This window comes from Dromiciops gliroides, chromosome 6, assembly GCF_019393635.1.
Source record: "Dromiciops gliroides isolate mDroGli1 chromosome 6, mDroGli1.pri, whole genome shotgun sequence".
NCBI classification, from domain to species: Eukaryota; Metazoa; Chordata; class Mammalia; order Microbiotheria; family Microbiotheriidae; genus Dromiciops; species Dromiciops gliroides.
The window spans coordinates 8707201-8729856 of record NC_057866.1 but is presented as its reverse complement, the minus strand read 5'-3'; the positions used below and the strand labels follow the sequence as shown (position 1 = coordinate 8729856).

General features: G+C 49.9%; 1 protein-coding gene across 2 annotated transcripts; it reads left to right on the top strand.

Annotated features, from left to right (window-relative positions):
- The first annotated feature begins 3201 nt into the window (after positions 1-3201).
- Positions 3202-17827, top strand: PELI3 (pellino E3 ubiquitin protein ligase family member 3). Of its 2 annotated transcripts, none has more exons than XM_043972829.1 (8): positions 3202-3382; positions 3756-3819; positions 4472-4627; positions 5664-5793; positions 5955-6056; positions 7945-8139; positions 9633-9821; positions 16989-17827. In XM_043972829.1, the coding sequence occupies exons 3-8, from the start codon at positions 4473-4475 to the stop codon at positions 17556-17558; spliced, it is 1341 nt and encodes a 446-aa protein (XP_043828764.1). In that variant the 5' UTR covers positions 3202-3382; positions 3756-3819; position 4472; the 3' UTR covers positions 17559-17827. The 2 variants fall into 2 exon arrangements, with proteins under 2 accessions (XP_043828764.1, XP_043828763.1); XM_043972828.1 differs by having other exon boundaries at positions 3745-3819.
- The last annotated feature ends 4829 nt before the right edge of the window (positions 17828-22656 follow it).

The following is a 22656-nucleotide window of genomic DNA, read 5'->3' as shown; positions in this document are numbered from 1 at the left end:
TCTGAAGGGCTATCCTGTGGAAGGGGCTTGCCTTGATTCTGCTTGGTCCCAGAGAACAGATCATGCAAAGTGCAATGGCACAAGCTCTGGTGTGTGTGGGGGAGGAATGAATCTTCAGCACTGGTGCGATTTGGAACTCACTTTGCACTTTCCAATTCCGTGATTCTATGTGACCTCACTTAGGCATTTACGACACAATATTGTGGATTTGAGTTTGTGTCTTCTCACCATGCCAGACTTGGAACACCATGATGGAGGCACCTGGTTCAAGCGAGGCCCCTCTCCCACCCCTCGCCCCTTGCCCACGGCTCAGCACACAAATGTTTCTTGCATTGCCCTTTGTGAATTCACCTAAGTCCTTCTTCACTCAGCTGCATAAATTTTTGCTGAGCACAGCCTGTGATAGAACTAGATAGATTGACAGCCAAAAGACCTGCTGGACTGGGGTGTAGCCACGCACTAGCTGTGTGACCTTAGACCATTCACTTAATCTCCTCAACTCCCTAATATGCAAATTCAGGATAATCCTCCCAGGATTGTTGTGAGACTCAAGAAATAAACATAAAACACTTTGTAAATCTTAAAACACCAGAGAAGTGCTAGCTATTATTATTTTTTTTTTTTGGCGGGGCTATGGGGATTAAGTGACTTGCCCAGGGTCACACAGCTAGTCAAGTGTCTGAGGCCGGATTTGAACTCAGGTCCTCCTGAATCCAGGGCCGGTGCTTTATCCACTGCGCCACCTAGCTGCCCCCTAGCTATTATTATTATAGTGAAAAAGTACTATATGAAAAGGCATTTGTTAAGCCCTTACTTCATGTGCTAGGCATTGAGTTAAGGGTTGAAAATCCAAATGGAAAATCAAGACAGTGGCTGCCCTCAAGTGGCTCACATTCTGATAGGTGGAAAAAGAGAAGTGACGGCTCTTGGTCTGGGAGGTCTCAGGGATGCTGAATAACAGTTCTGGCTACTGGGGAGTTATAAAGATCTTAAAAGGAGGCCAAGTGCCCGCCCTCTAGAAGTGCCTGGCTTGACCAAAGGGGTGAGATCCCGAGGTGGAGGAGGGTGATACAAGCCAAGCTGGTGATCTGTCCCTTGGTGCAGGGACTGGGGTGGCCGGGAAGGATCTTCCCAGCTCGGAACCCCTGGCCTCCCTGTCCCTTTTAGCTGAAGGAGGGGGATTCTGTATGTTTCAAGATGAGAGCATCTGTTCAGAGTAACAGGGAGCCTTCTCCAGTGCATGGAAGTAGCAGTGCCTGAGGGAAGTTGTTTGGATACCTTAAGTGAGAAGCCTAAAAGGGTCAGGTGTGAGCAGGTCAGAGGCCCAGGCTGGAGTCCAGCTGCACAGGGCCTTGGGTTCCAGTCTGCAGGAGGCTGGGATTCATTTAGCAGCCAAGCAATGGACCCAGGAGTCCACGAGATCCAGAGGGGGGAGGCAACACTCACAGGGAAAGACCTGTCTCATTTCTTCCCCTGCGTGGGGCAGAGATTGGATTTCCATAGATGCTCCTCAGTTTCCTCCCCAGGGTTTGGGAAAACATCCTATGCGCCCCCCCCTCCTATTCAGAAGCAGATGTCCTCATTTGAGAACCATCGAGGAGATTTTTCAGCAGAACCCCTCAGTTTTACAGAGGAGGAAATGGGGGCCCAGAGCAGCTGCGTAACTTGCCTAAAGAAACGCAGGGAGGAACATCAGAGACAGGATTTAAAGTCAGGTTTTCTAATTCCTGAGCCAGGGCTCAAACCCAAATCACTGTGGGCTGGGAAGGGCCAGGCAGAAGTCCAAACCCCTGGGCAGCTGCGCTTTTTTCTAGATACACCTGGCTTTCCCTGTCTCTGCCACAGGTTCCAAATCCGCGGAGCCTCTGGACCTGTAAAACCAGAGAGCTTTGTTGTGGGCCCGGAGCACCCCAGAAGTTCTCTGGGGCACATCAAAGAACCTTCTCCTTGAGAAACTAAACCAAAAGACAGACACACCTAAAGAGATAAGTGGAACCAGATTGGACTGAGCTAGCTCTGGGACCCCCACCCTTCATTCAAGTCTCCCTCAACCCTGGGGAGATAAGTTTGGGTGTGTCTGCTGCCTTTGTGTCCTGAGGAGAGAGATGGCTTGAGAGATCCACAGCCACCCCTCACCCAATTCCCTCAGCCACCACCAGTGGGGGATGGTCCTCCCTCACTAAGGGAGCTTTCCACAGTCAGATGATCACCCCCATCAGTCCTCTGTAAAAGTATCTATCTACCTGTCTCCTGCTCAAGGAATGTGGTATCTCAGAGCCACCTCTGTGCCATCCCTTCTCCCCATGAGAACTCCAATGATTTCTCTCTTGGTTTCCCTTCCTTTCCTTTCCCTTCCCCTGCTCTAAATAAACGACTATCTTATTTTATTGCTTTTGTATGCAAGAGGGTATAATTTAGAAAGGAATTCCTAAGGACCCCTACCCCCTACCCCCATTTTCCTCACAACAGCTTAGAAGGGATTTTAGGGGGGTTAGTCCACCTCACCCTTTTTTTTTAAAGCGAGGCAATTGAAGGGGCAGCTAGGTGGCGCAGTGGATAAAGCACCAGCCCTGGATTCAGGAGGACCTGGGTTCAAATCTGGCCTCAGACACTTGACACTAACTGCCTGAGGGTCACACACATAGCTAGTAAGTGTCAAGTGTCTGAGGCCAGATTTGAACCCAGGTCCTCCTGAATCCAGGGCTGGTGCTTTATCCACTGCGCCACCTAGCTGCCCCCACCTCGCCCATTTTATAGAGGGGGAAAAGAGAGGCCCAGAGTCCTGAAGTGACAAGTTGGAGGTTACAGAACTAGTAAGGGGAAGAGCTGGGATTTTAGCCTTTTGGTTCCCCTTGCAGGTCTCTTCAATCACTGCTTCATCCCTCTGCCCCAGCCCCTGTCCCCGCCTGTTCTTCTTCCTCCCCCTCCTCCACCTCACGGAGAATGAATATCAGTGTTGTAAGAAGGGGTTCGGGACAGGCTGGGTCCCAGCCTCAAGGAAATATGGGGGTCCCCAGGCCGGGCAGGAGAGGGGGGGGGGGAGAAGGAGGGAGAGTTTTCTTCAGATGGGGCGGAGCCCCGCGGGAAAGGGGCGGGGCCTTGCCGGAGGTGTGAAGTTTCGCCGCAGGAGGCGGAGCGCGAGGAGGCGGGGCTCCGGTCCCGGAGGGCGGGGGCTGGGTGAAGGGGCGGGGCCTCTGGGTAGTGCGCGTCCCCCTCCCCTTCCTTGTCCTTCTCGCCCTCCCCCCAACTCTGGGTGTCCCCGTGACGAGGCAGCGCGGTGGTGCCGCCGGGCCGGCCCAGCCCAGCCCAGCTCGGGCCGGAGCATCCCAACCTGGTCCAGCCGCTGCGGTCCTGCCTGCGGCCAAGAGCGCCCCGGGGCTAGGTAAGGGGCAACCCCGAGGGCAGCCAGAAAGGTGGGCGGGGCCTAGAGGCCGGGATGGGAGGGGGGACACTGGAGGGAGGGGGCGGCAAGGGTCTCGTGTCCAGATCCCCCACGGCCAGACCCCTGGGGCGTCCCGTGGCTGTCTGGCAGGGCGCACTCCCTGCGCCCCGGGGCTCCCGCGGGCATCTGCGTAGGTGCCTGGCTCTCCCGAGGCTGGTCTTAGTGCGGGGCCTGCTGCTGCTGCTGTCGCCCCCCCGCGGCGGTGGCGCCAGCTCGTCTCGGGGTGCGCGGCTCGGGCTGCCCCCCCTCTCCCCTCCCTCCCTCCCGCGCGCGTCCCCTGCGTGGCTGTGTTTCCCAAACAGGTTCCCTGCAGGAGGGCGAGTCTGCTGCAGCCTCAGCTCAGGGCGCACAGGAGGGTCAGAGGAGGAGAGATGAGGGTGAGAGCGAGCCCCCGCCACAACCCCAAACATGCCCGGACACACACACACACAGATGGGCAGATGGGCAGATGGGCAGAGGGACCACCATTGGCCCAGGGGAGACGAGCCTGCTGAGCAGAGATCTGGAGGGCGGGAGGCGGGAGGAAGCAGACTGGCAGAGGCAGAGATAAATGGGGAGACTGGGGAGAGAGCCAGGGAGAGAGCTGAGGAGCCCTGCAAGGCCAGGGGCAGAGACTGCCTAAGAGAGGGCCATGGGGGGAGCCGGGTACCCTGAGAGCTGATGGGGCCAGGAAGAGGGGGTGAAGCTTCTTCTAAGGGGGAGGGGTCTTGCAGGAGCAGCCCGGATCCCATCCTGATGAGGTGACCAGTCCCAGCCAGGCTGGGCCACATGTCTCTGTAGCCCCACAGTTTCACCACCTCTGTCCAGGCATCCCCTTCCCTCCATTCCCCCCTCCCCCGTTACCATGGTAACCAGGCAGCTGGGGGAGGCAAAGGCGGCAGTGTTGCCATGGTGATAGGGAAGGTGAAAGGTCCCCCATTCACAAGGGGGGGGGGTTGGGGTCCAGATTATGTCCCATTGTCTGGGGGGAGCTGGGGGGAGAGGGGAATCTGAGCAGCTTCCTTTCCTCTCCTCGTGGATCTCTGGTAGGATGGTGTTGGAAGGCAGCACTGACGTGGGGACCCCAGGATCCCTGGGCCTCCGGCAGACCATCGCCAAAACCCCCCGCATCCTTCCTGCTCCTGCTTCGGACAGTTTGCTGCTGGGCAAGGAGCCTGTCAAGTATGGGGAACTCATCGTGCTGGGGTGAGGGCCTGGAGCTAAAGGCCTGGGGGTGGGGGGAGACGAGGGCAGGGTGCCCAGAGAGAACCCAGCATGCTCCACAGAACAAGGATGCTCTACCCTGTCCTCAGGCTGCAGGGCTAGAGACCAAGCTAGGAGCTACTGTTCAACTCCAAAACCTTCCCAGCAGAGAGGGAACTCGGTCCATCCCATTCATTTTACAGAGGGGTAAACTGAGGCCTCAACAAAGGGAGCCATGTGCTCAAGGTCATGCCCTCCTCAAGTGGCAGAGCCAACTGAGGACCCATGTGATGTGGCTCCCAGTGTGAGGCCCTTCCTTCCCCCGGGGCTGCTGCCACCTTTTGGTTGGCCTTTGCTTGGTCCTGGTCCCTTTTCTGTGCTCCGGGGGCCCTTCCTGGTCCTATCACCCCTCTGCCCCCCTCAACTCAGTGCCATACAATGGAGCAAATAACTGTTCTGTACACAACTTTGTGCTGGGGCTTAGGGAGAAAGAAAGTTGGGACGGGAACAGATCTTGCCCCTCACAGAGTTTTGAGTCTAGGAGGGTGGTAAGATACAAGCTCAGAGACCTAGAAGACATGACCTAATAGGATTAGAGAGGTTTAAGGTCTGAAGGAGAAGATCCATACTGATAGGGGCAATCAGGGAAGGCTCCCTGAAGGAGGTGGCATTGGAGTTGGGCTTTAAAGGATGCAGTAAGATAGGAGGGCCTTCCCTACCAAGGGACCAGCATGGGTGAAAGACAAGGAGGGGACAGAGCAGAGAAGTTTGAGTAAAGTGGAGAAGTCATTGATGAGGGCTGATTGGGAATAAAGGAGGAAAGGGAAGAGGCAACACTGAACCCCCATTTCAGAGGAGAAAAAAGTGATGGATGGTGGCGCCCCAGACAGAAATTATGCCATTGGGCCAAGCAGGAGGAGAGAAGAGAAGCCACATAGTTTCCTCGTTTCTCCCTCTCTCCAGGTTTTCCCAGAAGGTAAGATGAACCAGCAGAGTGTTGGGCTAGAACAGGACTCACTGTGCCTTTCTTTCCCCACAGCTACAATGGGTCCCTGGCCAGTGGTGACAAGGGACGACGCCGCAGCCGCCTGGCGCTGAGCCGGAGACCCCAGGCCAACGGGGTGAAGCCCGACGTTGTCCACCATATCTCTACCCCACTCGTGTCCAAAGTAAGGGACAGCTCAGGCTAGACATCTTCTCCCATTGTCCCCATCCCTTCCTTCCCTAGTTCCCTAGACATCTCTTCTCCTTATAGATCCTACCATCTTCCTAGGTAGGCTGGAAAGACTGGCTGGGGACTGGGTGGGTGACTATTTCCTATTATTCCCAGGCACTGAGTAACCGGGGCCAACACAGTATCTCCTACACACTGTCTCGGAGCCACTCGGTCATTGTGGAATACACCCACGACAATGACACAGACATGTTCCAGGTATGGCTCTTCCCTTCCTTAGTCCTTCCTTCCTTCCTCTCTCCTTCCCTCCCTTCCCTTCCCTTCCCTTCCCTTCCTCTCTCCCTCCCTTCCTTCCCATTTCCTTCCCTCCCTTCCCTTCCCTCCCTCCCTCCTCCCTCCCTTCCTTCCTTACTTGCTTCCTTCCTTTCTTAATAAGGGGCCTATAGTTTAAAGAACACACAATCCCTGCTCTCTTAAAACTGACAATTTAGTAGAGTAAAGAATGGTGGGAATCAAGACCAGTGCTAGGAAAGTCTAGGTCAGGGATGGTGAAAGCAGCTTGGGAGGACCAAGGGAATTATGAGTGGTAAGCATGTCTGAAGCAACAAGTATGTTTCCAGGGCTGATTCTACTCCATCTAGTGCTAAGTATTATGGGAGAGAGAAGATAATTTATTTCAGTTCATATTCAATGCCTGCTCTATGCTAGGCACTAGGTAGGGAGGGAGAAAGACAAAGTTCCTGCCCTCACAGGGTTTATAGTCTAATAGGGAGGCCAGTTGTATGTACAGGTGACTAAGAGAAGGCAGCATGTACAGAATCCTAGGGTAGATTTCTTTGACAACACACACACACACACACACACACACACACACATGTGCTGGAGTTGTGGAGAAAGAAGAGCACGCTTCTAGCTGGGGAGATCAGCCAGGTCTTGAAGAAAGGGAAGGACTTTGATAGGCAGGTAGGTAGTGGCTTAGATAGTGCTCTGTACTTCAAATCAAGAAGTCCTGAATTCAAATCCTGCCTCAGATACTTACTAGCCTGGTGATCAAGTCACTCATCCTCAGGTTCCTCATTTGTAAAATGGAATAATAATAGCACCCACCTCCCAAGGTTGTTGTGAGGATCAAATGAAATGACACAAGTAAAGTACTTTGCAAATTCTAGATTCTAGATAAAGTGAGTCAAGGAACTGAGAGCCTTCCTATAGTCTAGAGAGTCGACTGTTTCTCTAAGCATCACATCCTTTCTCTGAGCTAGGGTTGGTAGGAAGAAAACACTCTATAAATCCTACCTCATTTGAGAAAGGGGAGCCATGCTAGGCAGTATAGTTTAGTGGAAAGGAAAGGAGACTGGGAGTCAGAGGATGTGGGTCCAAAATCTTGGCTTTGTCAGAAAAGAGAAAAGAGATTATTTCTATTAAATTAAAAGGCTTTTGCACAAATAAAATCAATGCGACTAGTAAAAGAAAGAAAGCAGTCAACTGGGAAAAATCTTTTCATCAAATATCTCTGGCAAAGGTTTGTTACAAGGACTATAAGAAACAGATACATATATATATATATATATATATATATATATATATATATTAAGACCAAGAGTTATTCCTCAGTGGCTGAGTGGTCAAAGGAAATGAGCAAATAGCTCTTGAATCCAGCCTCTATTTCTCTACCTGTGTGACCTTGGATAAGGAGCTTTAACTCCCTGGGTCTGTTTCCTTATTGGTAAAATGCAGGGGTTGAACTGGGTTCCTCTGAGCCCTCAAACTCTGATCCTCCAATCCTGGCTCTAAATTACCTGTGGCCTTGGGTCTCACCCAACCTCTTCTAGAGGACCTGAAGCCTGCTGTGCCCAGGGGGGGTAGGAAATGTTGAATGGCTCCTGGTAGAAGGTGGGAGGTCCTGAGGGAGAGTGAAAGTAGTGCTGGAACTGGAGAGGAAGGACCCAGCCTCCTGGGCCCTGGTCCTGGTTCTGTCTTCCCTCCCTGTTGGGAGGAAGGACTTGTAAGCATTCACATCCCATCCAATCGAGCATTAGGTCAATGCTGCTGGTCTGTGAGCATCCTCAAATAGTCACCATCATTCTCTCCCACCCCCACCCCCTGCTTCCCTGGTGGGTGGGTGGGGGGGAGTGGGGACTCACAGATTGGCCGCTCTACGGAGAACATGATCGACTTCGTGGTCACTGACACGACCCCAGGGGGAGTAGCCGGGGAGGGCCCGGCTGCCCAAAGCACCATCTCACGGTACGCCTGCCGGGTCATCTGTGAGCGCTGGCCCCCCTACACAGCACGGATCTATGCCGCTGGTTTTGATGCTTCCAGCAACATCTTCCTTGGAGTGAGTGAGTCCCACAGGGATGGACTCGGGGCTGGAGGGGAAGGGTAATACAGAGGGAAGGGGGAAGGGTATGCCCTGGATGGCCTTGGAGAAAAATGGCACCCACAGAGCAAATGGGGCAGGACATCCTTGGGCACACAAAGAGATGGTGAAAGTCGGGTTTGAAGGACAGACACCCCTTGGAATCAATAAACTCCAGTGGCTTCCTGTTACCTCTAGGGACAAATACAAGCTCCTTTTTGGCATCAAAGGCCTGGTATATTTTGGGTGAACCTTCCTTGTAGCCCTACTCCACATGACTCCCCTACAGACCTCCAAGGTCCACCCAAACCCACCTTACTGCTGCACACCCACAGCATTCCATTTCTCCCTTCTATCTTTGCATGCTCAGAAAGCCCTGTCCTCTCCTTTGCCTCCCAGAGTCCCTACACCTCCTACCTGAATCCTTTCCTGATCTTCCTCCACCCAGTAAAGTCCTCCCCACCACAATCACCTTGTTTTGTTTCTACCTACATATGTGCAGCCTCCTCCATAAGGCCTCCTGGATAGAAAATAAGCTCCATTAGGGCAAGGACTATTTATCAGCCAGAGCCTAGTACTGTGCTTGGCACATAGTAGGTGCTTAATAAATGCTTGTTGATTGATCGATCATTCAACAAACAGTAAACTTCCACTGTGTGGAGAACACTGGTAGATTTTAAGAGAAAGTGTATGAATGTAAATGTAAAGTTTAGGTAAGACATGCCAAGCCCTTGTGGAGCATGTAACTAAGGAAGGGGATGAAACACAGGTAAAGATATAACTATAATACACAAAATTTCATGATCAACATATTAGGGAGGTACAGATAGAGCACTCTGTGAGTAGGAAGGGGAAGGTGGTTACTGACAACATGGGGAGGAGGCTGCACCCAATCTGGGCTCTGAAGAACAACAGGAATTCAAGAATTTAATCCGTTATTTATAACACATCTGATGTGTAAAAGGTACTCTCTAGGGGGTAGGGAGGCAAGAACAAAAATCCTGCCCTCAAGAAGTTTCCCTAGTGCTAGGGGAACAAGTCAGGAAATACATGCTGGGGAATGATACAGACAATAGAGAGAGAAGAGCAGGAGGGCTCTAGGCAAACCTGAAGAGGGGGAGAGGACTCAGGGAAGGCTTTTTAGTGGTGCCTGAGCTGAGCCTGAGAAGAAAAGGACTCTTAAAGGTGACCAAGAAAAGGAGTCAATCAATAAGCATTCATTAAATGCTTGTATGTGCTAAGTACTCAGGATGCAAAGAGTGGCAAAAGTCAATCCCCTACTCTCAAGGAGCTCACGGTCTAATAGGAGAAGGGGGTAAATTCTGAGCATGAATTCATAGAGGTGATGGGATGTTAAGGCCAGAAAACAAACAGGTCCCACTGGACCAGGCCTAAAAGGGGGAGGGAGCACTTTCCAGACATAGGGACGGAGGCTGCTGCCTGAAGGTGTGACTGCTTCTCCCTGGTCCCAGGAGCGGGCAGCCAAGTGGCGGACTCCAGATGGGCTGATGGACGGCCTGACCACCAATGGTGTTCTGGTGATGCACCCTGCCGGCGGCTTCTCCGAGGGCTCCATGCCTGGTGTCTGGAGGGAGATCTCTGTCTGCGGAAATGTGTATACTCTGCGGGATAGCCGCTCTGCCCAGCAGCGGGGGAAGCTGGTAGGGGTCCTGAAGTTGGGGGTGGGGGGTTCTGTCACCTCGGGCCCTCTCGGGCTTTCCCAGGCACTGAACCTGCCCTGCTGATTTCTGGGAGTCCAGGGACAGTCACCTTGTGACCCCTCCCATCCTATCCAGAATCTGGCTTGTCTTTCCTCCCCAATCTGAGTGAGGCCCAATGCAGGCAAGAGACAGCTCCACGGGGGCTGGGGAGAGGGGAGTGAGGAGGCAATCCTTATGGGGAACCTCACTCCTAAGTCTGAAGCCCAGGAAACTCTGGCAAGTGTTATTACCCTGTGGCATCTTACAGAAGGGAACAGAATGTCAGAGCTGGGAGGGTCATTAGAACATGGCATCTCAGAAGTAGGAGAGGGACCTTAGAACCTGGAACGTCAGAGCTGGGAGGGTCATTAGAACATATGTTAGGAGGATCCTTAGAACATGGAAAATCAGACCTACAGGGAGCTTAGAACCTGGAATGTCAGAGCTGGGAGGATCCTAAGATGGATGTTGGCAGCTGGGGGGGACCTTAGAACAGAGGATGTCAAAGCTAGGAGGGGCCTTAGACATCACCTAGTCCCAGTAAGAACACAGAATCATAAATCTAGTGTTGGAAGGGGCTTCAGAGGTCACCTACTCCAACCCCTTCATTTTACAGATGAGGAAAGTGAGGTTCAGGGGAATGAAGCGACTGGCCCACAGTCACACAGGTAGTGAGCTTCAGGGGTGGGCTTTGCACCCAGTTCCACTGACTCGGAGTCCTAGAAGGAGGAGTCTTTCCACCCTACTTTGCAAAAAGTGTGGGGTTTAGATAGCAGGTGACAAAGGAGACCTGTCCCACATGTCCTTTTGGAGGGTTGGTGTCCTGGGCATCCTGGGCTCAGAACCAAAAATGTCTGGGTTCTAATCCTGCTTTTGATCTTTACTGGCTCTGTGACCCAGAGAAAATCACTGACCTCCCTAAGCCTCAGTTTCCTCCCTTGTAAAATGTGGCTGCCAATGGGAGTGCCTCCCTTGGTGGGCTGTGGTCAGGCCCAGATGAGACAATGGGCATCATGGAATCAACAGTGGTGCGGTTCTCTTCACTGTTACTCCTCCTTGGAGAAAAAGAATGTGCAGCCTGAGCAGGCAGATCTAAAAGGAGTCAGGTCATCCAGGCCTGGTAGTTTCCTGGGCTTTAGAGCTGGAAGAGACTTTGAGAGATCAGCTGGCCAATCGCCTCATCTTATAAATGGAGAAACTGAGGCCTGGAGAGGGGAAGGGACTTGTCCAAGGTCACAGAATCTTGGAGTGGGAAGAGAGCTCAGCTGAAGCATGAAAGGAATCCCTCCATAACTCAAACAACATGGGGCCCCACCCAGCTCTGCTCTAAGAGCTCTAGAGGTCAGATGAGGCCACAGCACAGGGTGGGGGCATCCCCATTCTTGGGAGCGCTGACCCCTCAGGGCAGCCTCTGACCACAGAAAAGCCTCAGATCTTTTTTGTTTGTTTGTTTGGATTTTTTTTTTTTTTTGCAGGGCAATGAGGGTTAAGTGACTTACCCAGAGTCACACAACTAGTAAGTGTCAAGTGTCTGAGGTCAGATTTGAACTCAGGTGCTCCTGACTCCAGGGCCAGTGCTCTATCCACTGCGCCACCTAGCTGCCCCTGCCTCAGATCGTTTTTTGACAAATCACTGTTGTGTAACTGAAGCCCCTGCCCCCATCCTTGTGGAGGAGATTTTTGAACCCAGATATGAGACTGTACACTTATCCTTATTGAATTTCTTTTTTTTTAATGTTTTAATTGAAATTTTCTGTTTCTTATATCATCATAGTAGCCCACATATCCCTCCCCTTCCTGTTCACCAAGAGCCATCCCACAGGACAAATAGTAATTTTTTACAGAGGGAAAAAAGTGAGCACAACGGATGGATACATCAGCTAAGTCCAAAAACACATGCAGAATGTGAGCCACAAGGATCTCCCACCTCCATGAAGGTGCAGTTAGGCGTGTCCACTCATCTCCTTTCATCCAAGTCCCACATAGCTTTTTTTTGGGGGGGGGGCAATGAGGGTTAAGTGACTTGCCCAGGGTCACACAGCTAGTAAGTGTCAAATGTCTGAGGCAGCATTTGAACTCAGGTCCTCCTGAATCCAGGACTGTTGCTTTATCCACTGCATCACCTAGCTGCCCCCATAGCTTTCTAATTTTATTACATTTCCTTTTAATTCTTGGTGTCCTTGTTCTTTCTGTTTACATTGTTATGTCATGGTGTAGATGGTTTTCTTGGTTCTGCATCAATTCAGATAGCTCTTCTCAGGCTTCTTTATATTCATCACACATCAATTTCTTACAGCACAGTCATATTCTTTGACATTCACGTACACAATTTGTGTAGCCATTTCCCAACTGATGGGTACCTACTCGTTTCCAATTCTTAGCTATCACAAAAAGGGCAACTATAAATGCATTGGAGTCTATGGGGACTCTCTTTTTATTGATGGCTTCCTGGTGGTATAAACCCAGTAAGGAATCTCTGCTTCAATGGGTATGGACATTTTAGTTAGTTAATTTGCATAATTTCAAATTGCTTTCCAAAATGGTTATACCATTTCATAGGTTCACCAACAATGTATTAGTGGGCCTATCTTTCCACAACCTCTCAACAATGAATTTTGCCATTTTGGGTCTTTTTTGCCAATTGACAGGATGTAGGATAAAGCCTTATAGTTGTTTTGATTTACATTTCATTATTAGTGATTTGTATCATTTTTTCACGTGGTAGTGAATACTTTCCAGGGTTTTTTTTGTGTGTGTGTGAGGCAATTGGGGTTAAGTGACTTGCCCAGGGTCACACAGCTAGTAAGTGTTAAGTGTCTGAGGCCGGATTTGAACTCAGGTCCTCCTGACTCCAGGGCCGGTGCTCTATTCACTGCACCATCTAGCTCCCCCCCCCCCATTTCTTTTAAGAACTGTTTGTTCAGGGGCAGCTAGGTGGCGCAGTGGATAGAGCACCGGCCCTGGAGTCAGGAGGACCTGAGTTCAAATCCGGCCTCAGACACTTAACACTTACTAGCTGTGTGACCCTGGGCAAGTCACTTAACCCCAATTGCCTCACCAAAAAAAAAGAGAACTGTTTGTTCAAATCCTTTTACTATTGGGAAATGGCAATTAGTTACATAAACATATGTGTATATATATATATAAATCATATACCATATATAGATATATAGCATGTGTATATATCTATGTATATATGTATATGTGTGTGTAGATATGTATATATGTCAAACCCTTAAAAGAGAAATTTGATACAAAATGTTTTCTCCCATGTTTCCACTTCCCTTTTTATCCTAGATGCATCAGTGTTGTCTGGGTAAAAGCTTTTCAGTTTCTTTTCTTTTTTGGGTGGGGCAATGAGGGTTAAGTGACTTGCCCAGGGTCACATAGCTAGTAAGTGTCAAGTGTTTGAGGCTGGATTTGAACTCAGATCCTTCTGAATCCAGGGCCAGTACTTTATCCACTGCGCCACCTAAAGCTTTTTAGTTTCAAGTCACTTCTGCTGTATGAACCTTTCATAATTCAGGACTTTAGGGTGGTCTTGTTTCCCATGGTTCTCTTCCTCTTATCCTTAATTCCTCTCTTCTTTGATATCCTCCCTCCCCTTCAGCTAGCCTGTTCCTTAGTTTTTATATTTCATTTTGGTGCCTCTCTCTAAAAAGGATTCCTCTTACTCTCTTCATTACCCATTTTTTTTTCTGTTTACTCTAGACCCTTCTCTGATTCATGACCCCTGTAATTACAGGTTTGCTCTCTTTTCTCTGTATTCTTCATGTAATCAAGGCTTCGGGCCTTCCCCTCTAGGCACTTCCCAACACTGCCTTGTAGAGCTTGCCCCATGGACTCCCCTTTTCCATTGTGCTTCATTCCCAGAATAACCCAAATCAGTGCAGGTGTCAGAGAAGATGCTATCCCATGGTAGGGCCCCTACCTCATCAGGTCCCTGATTATGCAGCTCACCATTGATCTATACCCTTTATTTACCTCTTTTTCTTCATTTGGCTGGAAAACTCCATGCTTTCCTACTCTTCCTGGTGCCAGTTGCCCCCAGGGTTATAGCTCCTCCCATCTCAGAACAAGTAAACTTTTCAAGCACAAATCCCTGGGGTCTCATCCAGTGAAATGTCCCCATCTCCCTTATTGACCCTTTCTCTTCACTTATAGGGGCATTCATCAGTGTAACCCCCTCCCACCCCCAGAGTAAGACCTCTTCCTTTCCCTCCATTTTTCAATCTTTCTTCCACCTCCTTACCCCCTCCCCTGTGGGTCCTTCTCTTTCTAAGACCACAGAGTTACCCTTCCCCTCATTGCCAGCCTTTGATTTGCTGGTGCATCACTCCTTCCTCTCTATCCCAGGGCTTCTTTTTTTTTGGTGAGGCTATTGGGGTTAAGTGACTTGCCCAGGGTCACACAGCTAGTAAGTGTCAAGTGTCTGAGGCCGGATTTGAACTCAGGTCCTCCTGACTCCAGAGCCGGTGCTCTATCTACTGTGCCACCTAGCTGCCCCTATCTCAGGGCTTTCTTAAATCGTTTCCACTCTCAACCACTTTTCTCCTGGGGAAATTTTTAGAAGACCCCATTTTTATAGGGATATAAAATAGGTATACATAACCTTTTACTGTTACCAAATTTTTCACAACTTCCACATTCAATTACATGACCCCATATGGGGTTGAGAAGCACAGTTTAAGAAGCTAAGCTCTATCCCCTGCTCCCTTCCTCCCTTTATTCACTCTCCCATGTTGTAGCCCTACAGAAGCAGCATGCTTCTGTAGTCAGAGGGTCTCCAGGTGTTGTCCACCCCTTCACTGATGCCTCTCTCAGATTTCTGACCTCACCCCTGACTCCTTGTGAACCTTTAGGAAGAAGTCTCATCTTGTTCTCCCTGTTGTTACTGTTGCTGTTGCTGGCCTTGCCTGCTGATTTATTCACTCCTCCTGCATTTCTGTTGTTTAGGGTGTTTGAGATACAAATACTTTCTTCAGTTCTGGTTTTCTTTCTATAAATGTTGAATGTTATCTTTGGTCCCATATGGTTAAGCTCAGATTTGCAGGATAGTTCACCCTGAGCTGCATCTTGAGCTCCTGCTCTTTAGAACATGATATTCCATTCCCTCCTCCTTTTCTAGTGAGTACAGAATAGTCTTGCTTTATTCAAATGCCCTTTCCTTTGTATTTGAAGGTCTTCTTATTGATGGCTTGCAGAACTTGTTTTTTAAATTAAATTGCTAAATGTAGGGGGCAGCTAGGTGGCACAGTGGATAGAGCACCAGCCCTGGAGTCAGGAGGACCTGAGTTCAAATCCGGCCTCAGACACTTAACACTTACTAGCTGTGTGACCCTGGGCAAGTCACTTAACCCCAAATGCCTCACCAAAAAAAAAAAAAAAAAGTACTCACTGTAAGTCTTGGAGTTTGCAGCCTTGGATTTTTTTTTTTCTGGAGGTGATCTGTGAATTCTTTGGAATTTAATTTTTTAATGTTTAGAAGTTCTAGTCACTTTTCTTCTATTGTTTCCTTCACTATGGTATTAAGGGTTTTTGTCTTGTCATGTTCTTCTGAGAGACTTCGAAACCTTAGGCTGTCTGCACATCATGTCTTCAAGACAAATAGGTTTTGCTTACATAGTGAGCATTTTTTTTATGTTCTTGCTTTTTTCTTCTCTTCTTCTAGATTGTCTTTCACTTCTATGTATATACATTCCGAGTCTGTTCTCTTTTTTGTTCCTTTGGTTAGGCTTGCCATCACAGATTCCAGTTTTTCTATTCTGTTCATTATTTTGGCTGTGCAGGCCATAAATTATGCTCTTATAATTCTCATTTATTTCTCTTTTAAACCACTTAGGAACAACATATTGTGGTTCCATGTTCTCAACTTCCAAGGGTCCTCTGTCTCATCAAGTATTGAATCATTTTTCTTTATTTTGCAGTATTTATTCATAGATGCCTGAACATATTTATCTGGAGGCCATGTTTCCTGTTAATTTATCTTTTTATGTTCAAGATCTTTGGGGTTTTTTCTTTCTGAGATCTTTGGTACTTTCAGTGTTTTTCCCTCTTAATTGTCCTTATCACTCACTTCCTGACTCCCTCCCCTCTGATTGTGGTTTCCTTGGGGGCTGGATTTCAAGGCATTCCAGCCTCTTCTTACAGTAGGCAATTCACAGTTCCCCAATACAGGTCTCTTCCCCAGCTGAGTTTTGAGTGGTCAGAACTAGCCCCAGCTAGAAGCTTGGTGGAGCGCTACATAGTTCCCCATTCCTAACGTATGATGTCCTTTCCTAGTGACCTGTCCGACCCCCTTTGTTCCTCAGTTCTCTAACTCAGCACCAGCAGATTAGAACTTTTCAGCACTGGTGCTTCCATCCAGGTCAGACTTTTGCTTCTGATAGGCTACAGACAAACTAGCTCTGGAGGCACAAACTTCCCCATCCTGGAGTTGGGGTCTCTACAGCACCAGGAGGGACAGGGGAACAGGGCGCAGGTGTGGATGTAAACCACTGTTGTGTCCTGGGTCTGCTGGCCTTGCTGATAATAGGTGGGAGGGGGTAGAGGGGAGCTGAGTGAGCTCAGGGTCAGTGAGCATCAGTTCCTGGGTTGTTGTTTTGTTTTTACCTTCTTGTGGATTCTGGGCGTCCTAGACCACGGAGATAGCTGATGTTGCTTTATCTTGGGTACATGATTTCTGTTTTGGAGAGGTTTGGGAGGTCATGGGGATCAGAGGAAATGTCTGCCAGATATCTCATTGCTAATATGACCTAGAAGTCACCCTTATTGAATTTCATTGATGCTCAAGCCTGGTCTTTTCAGTAGACCAAGGAAGGAAAAGAGAACATTCCAGGAATAAGGGGCAGTATGGACAAAGGCATGTAGCTGGTAGAATTCAGGACTTATCCGTGTAATGGGTCAAAAGGAAAGGTGAGGTTAGACAGGACATGTTTCAAATAGTGACTTGGAAAAAGCACTTGTTTTATGAGTCAGGTGACCAAACCTTACTGGCCAAATGACCTTGGACATGCTCCATGGCCTTCATCCAAGCCCGGGGCTCTTGCCATTACACAGCTCCCCCTCTCATGATGCTAAGCTACATCCTGGTGCTCTTCCCTGTCTAACTGTCCTTGCCTTCCCCAGGTGGAGAATGAGTCCAATGTGCTTCGGGATGGCTCCCTTATCGACCTGTGTGGGGCCACCTTGTTGTGGCGTACTCCGGCTGGCCTCCTGCGGGCACCCACCCTGAAGCAGCTAGAGGCCCAGAGGCAGGAAGCTAATGCGGCTCGACCCCAGTGCCCTGTGGGGCTCAGCACCCTGGCTTTCCCCAGCCCAGCCCGAGGCCGAGATGTCCCAGACAAGCAGCAGCCATGGGTGTATGTACGCTGTGGCCACGTCCACGGCTACCACAGCTGGGGCTGCCGGCGGGAGCGGGGCCCACAGGAGCGTGAGTGCCCCCTGTGCCGCCTGGTGGGGCCCTATGTGCCCTTGTGGTTGGGCCAAGAGGCAGGGCTGTGCCTGGACCCTGGGCCCCCAAGCCATGCCTTTGCACCCTGTGGCCACGTCTGTTCTGAGAAAACAGCCCGCTACTGGGCCCAGACACCGCTGCCCCATGGCACCCATGCCTTCCACGCTGCCTGTCCCTTCTGTGGGGCCTGGCTCACGGGGGAGAATGGCTGTGTCCGCCTTATTTTCCAGGGACCACTGGACTAGGGCAGGAGTGCGAGTCCCAAGGCTCCAGACTGAGGCCCCCCCAGCTCTGGGACCCAGGTCTCTTACCTCCTGCTGTATCAAATTGGAGAGATGGGACAGCCCTCTGGGGCTGCCGTCGGTGGGACTGAAAGGTGCCTCCAGCCCTGGCTGCACTGACTAGTGGTGTCTACAAGATGAAGTGGTTTTCCCCCCCAGGACGTCTGCTTGGATGCTCACTCAGACTGAGGGGGGTTCAGGTGGGGGGAGGGGGACAGATCCCATTCCCAGATCGGCCTAGGGGAGGTCTCTGGAGCTCTTTCCCACTCACCGTCTGATGGACAAAGTCCCTGGCACCAGGACTTACCCTCTTGCTTCATTGGATCCAACTTCCAGGCTGGTCCCGGGGACGCCTCCACCCCGCACGTCCCCCATCATGCCGTGTAACACTGTGCCCTGGTGGAAGGGAAGGAGGGAGTCTGGGAGGGTGGCATTCCCTCCCCCCTGCTCTGCCGTGCTGCTCGCCCCCTGGCACAAGAGTGTCCCAGGCCTGAGCCCTTTGCCGTCTCCAGCTGCTCAGATCTTCCTGCTGCTATTCCCCGGGTCTCTTTATAAACCTCACTGCTCGGCTGCCCTTCTCCGGTGTCCTGTGCTAGCTCTGGTTATGGGCTGGGGCGGGGGAGGCGCGGGGTGAAGGAGGAGGGAGGGCAGAGAGAGTAAAGGCCAATGAACCTCTCCCTGACCTCCAGGAGGAGCTCTGGGACATGGAGACAAGAGCCATGGGAGAGGGGTGAGCCCTGCACCCTGGAGCTGATCAGAAATGAAAATCCCTCCTTCTCTGCTGTCCCAGCATGCAGTGGCCTATCCCAAGTCCTGGGTCACAGGGTGCCCAAGGTTCACAATGAGCTCTCCTTCACCTCTGGGTCCGTGGTAGCTTCCCCTGGTGTATCCAGGCTGTGTGCCCACATCTGGGACTGGGGTCTGGAAGAGGTTCTCATGAGAGAGATCAATGGGGCATCTCCTCCAGAGAGGATGAGTGATTGGGGGCTGGCTGAGAAAGCTGAGGATCACATGCAAGTTGTTCCTATGGGGCAATAACAAGTGTCTGTCTTGGTCCCTACCTTCATGGTGCCCCCAGTGGAGGATAGGAGCACATCCAACATATGCACAAAGAAATAACCCCACCAGGCAGTACCAACATTGTAACTGGTGATTTTTGTTCCTGGGCTTATCAGCACCAAAGATGCCCTTGTGTCACCTGGGGCAAGGCTGGTGAGGGGAGCCCCATGGGGTCAGAGAGCTCAGACATGGTGTCATAGTGGGGATACAGGCCTCAGGATTCAGGAAGTCCACTGTTGGGGAAGGAGCGGGATGGGGTTAAACAGGGCCGGATCATGGAAAAGCTTACCTGGTGAGCAGCTTTTGATAGGAGGAAGCATACCAAGCCTCCCAAGTTTATTCTTGCTAATGACTTTATGTTCTGTTGTTGTCATTATTGTTCAGTCGTTTCAGTCATGTCTGACTCATTGACCCCATTTGGGGTTTTCTTGGCAGAGATATTGGAGGGGTTTGCCAATTTCTTCTCTAGCTCATTTGACAGATGAGGGTACTGAAGCAAACAGGGTAAAGTGACTTGCCCAGGGTCACACTGCTAGAAAGTGTCTGAGGCCAGATTTGAACTCAGGAAGATGAGTCTTCCTGACTCTAGGCCTGGCACTCTATCTACTGCACTACCTAGCTGCCCATCTATGCTGATTAGATAGTAAAAATGCTGTCAAAATGTAACCATTTTTAAATTGCACAGTATTTTAGATCATTTTTAAAAATTGTCATACCCCCTGAATTTTAGTGCCCTGGGACAAAACTCTAGTCACCCTTCCTTAGTTTCAGCTCTGGGAAGCATATCAAGATAATCAGCATAAATCTCACTATGTGTAAGAGAACACTGAACTACATTTTAAAGGATGGGAAGAATTCAAAGGCTAATGATCACATATTCATATTTCTTTTCTTTTTCTTTTTTTTTTGGGGGGGTGAGGTAATTGGGGTTAAGTGACTTGCCCAGGGTCACACAAGCTAGTGTCAAGTGTCTGAGGCCAGATTTGAACTCAGGTCCTTCTGAATCCAAAGCCAGTGCCCTATCCACTGCACCACCTAGCTGGCCCACATATTCATATTTCTATAACCTTTAAGGTTTGAAAAGTTCTTTCCTCAGAAACAGCCTTCTGAAGTATTGCCAACATCATTGCCCCATTTTATAGATAAGGAAGCAGGCAGAGACTTTCCCACAGTCACACAGCTAAGCAATGTCATGATGTCAGGGCCAGAATCCAGGTCTTTCAACTCTGTCCTTTGCCTTTTCCACTAAGCAGTCTACCCAGCTGTGGCACAGGGCTGAGCTGAATGGTTTTTTGTTTTTTGTTTTTCCAAATGCTATTATGTCTGTCTTCATTTGATCTCCACAACAACCCTGTGAAAGAGGTAAAGAGAGATGATCACTCCCATTTTTCAGGGAGGCTGATCTGTCTCAGCTCAGGACAGATGGGGATTTCGGGGAAAGTTGGAGAGACTGTCCATTTGGGTGATGAGATCCAAAGAGATCTTGACTAGCCAGAATGATGGGTCAAGTCTAATAGGATGGAGTGTAATAAGAATAAATGTAAAGTCTGAGACGTGGGTTCAAATAATCAACTACACAAATTCATGGAAGAAAACGGTCCCTGTGGAAAAGGTCCGGGGATTTTAGTAGACTGCAAAAATGTCTTTGGAATCTGAGAGAATGAAGAGTCATGGTGTCATGAATGCAGTAGAGCTTAACGTCACTCTCCTCTGCCCTGGCTGGAACATTGTGGTCAATTCTGGGCTTTATACTTAAGGAGGAACATTGATGAGTGTGTCCAATGGAGCATCATGGGAAAGGACCAGAAGCCACACAAACCACATGAGGAGCTGCCATAGGAGCTTGGGAAGGGGCGGGGTGGGGTGTGGGGGTTGGATTTGCTGTGACAGCCTCAGAGAACTAAAGCAGGAACAAGGTTAAAAAGTTACATAGAAGGGGGCAGCTAGGTAGCACAGTGGATAGAGCACCGGCCCTGGAGTCAGGAGTACATGAGTTCAAATCTGGCCTCAGACATTTAACACTTACTAGCTGTGTGACCCTGGGCAAGTCACTTAACCCCCAATTGCCTCACTAAAAAAAAAAAAAGTTACATAGAAGCAGATTTGAACTCAAAGATTCCTAGTAATTCCAACTCTCCCAAAGTTGGAGGGACTGCCTCAGTGGGTTCCCCTCCCCTGGAGGACTTCAGTCAGAATGTGGATGATTCTTTGATGTTCACCTACAGGTTGGGCTAGATGGCTTCTCAGGTCCTTTCCAGCTCTATAATGTGATCATATCTTTATTCCTGGCACCTAGCACAGTTGTTGGCATGCAGTAGGCACTTAATAAATGCTTGTCATATAAATGGCTGAATAATGACGATGAGATTGGGTATAGGGGGTCAGTTGATTTAGGGGAATTGTTTTCCTATATACAGAGGTAAGGGCACTGAATTTGGAGTCCAAGGTCCTTAGTTCATATTCTAACTTTACGGAGTAGTGGTACTTGTGTAACCTTGGGCTAGTCACTTAACTTTTCTGGGAGTCTCAGTTTGATCATCTATAAAATGGGCAGTTAGGTTGCTATAGCCAAGAACTCATCACTCCATGGCCAACATTCTGGGGCTGAACGCCATTCTTTTTTGTTGTTTGTTTTTTTGTTTTTGCGGGGCAATGGGGATTAAGTGACTTGCCCAGGGTCACACAGCCAGTAAGTGTCAAGTGTCTGAGGCCGGATTTGAACTCAGGTCCTCCTGACTCCAGGGCCGGTGCTCCCAGAGTTCTTTTAATGACCTCACACATCTTCCTGAAAGGAAGACCTGTCTTTTTAATGCCAGTATCTTCTGGAGGGGCAGTGCAGCTGCAAGTCACAGAATGCCGTGGTCTCTGAAGAAATGAGATGTCAAAATCCCCCACTGGCAATGGGGAGGGCTATGGTGGGTGTTAGCAGGCAGCGGCCCTGGATAACGCTGAAGTATAGAAGGGAAGGTAGTGAGTGTCCTTCAAGACACGTGTGAATGACAAGGACAAGAGAGCCACTGGAAAGATGGGACATTGCACTGGTGTCTTTAGGACTGCAAGAGAAAGTGTGGAAGGGTCCCAGCACTTTAAATGTAAACTTTGGGGAGGCCGTGGATACACATTGGTGATGGAGTTAGAGCCAGAAGGGACTTTAGGGGTCATGTGGTCCAACCCCTTCATTCTACAGATGAGGAAAGTGAGGACCTGAGAAGTCGAATAGAGCCCAAGCCTCAGCTCAGGGCAGTCAGGGACTGCAGGAAGTATCTGAGACAATGCTCAGTTGGGAGAGGGGACCCAAAAGGTCTACTCCTAAAAGATGAGATGGAAGCGGGATAAATGTAAAGTCTGAAATTGGGTCCAAAAAATCAACCACACGGGGCACATGACTACACAACAGTTCCTCTGACCAAGACCTGACTTGCTGTAGAACTAGGATTTGAACTCAGGTCCTCCTGATCCAGCTGGGTCTCTTTCCTGTATAAGAAGCTTCTCCATCATCCCAGAGAATATACGCGAAGCGAGGAGAGGGCAGCTCCACTGAGGAGCTCGTTGATGTCTAGGGTTCTTTCCTGTTAGAAGGGCCCTCCCAAGCTTCTGAGCTTGTACCTGCCTAAGGGAAGCCCAGTGAACCATGGGACCTTAAGAAGTTGGAGGGAGGGGGGTGAAAATCATGGAGGAAGTACTCTGGGGAGAAGAGAAGAGAAGAGAAGAGAAGAGAAGAGAAGAGAAGAGAAGAGAAGAGAAGAGAAGAGAAGAGAAGAGAAGAGAAGAGAAGAGAAGAGAAGAGAAGAGAAGAGAAGAGAAGAGAAGAGAAGAGAAGAGAAGAGAAGGGAGAGTCCAAAGGCAAGCCGCCAGCTGATGCTACCCAGCCTCCTTTCTCAGGGTGACCATTTACATTTCTCCTCCCTCGGGCTTGGTTTTCCCCCTGCAGAATGAGGGGGTTGGCCCAGTTGGGCTCTAGCTTGTCCTCTCAGGTTTAAATCCTCTCACCAGGAATGGGGGA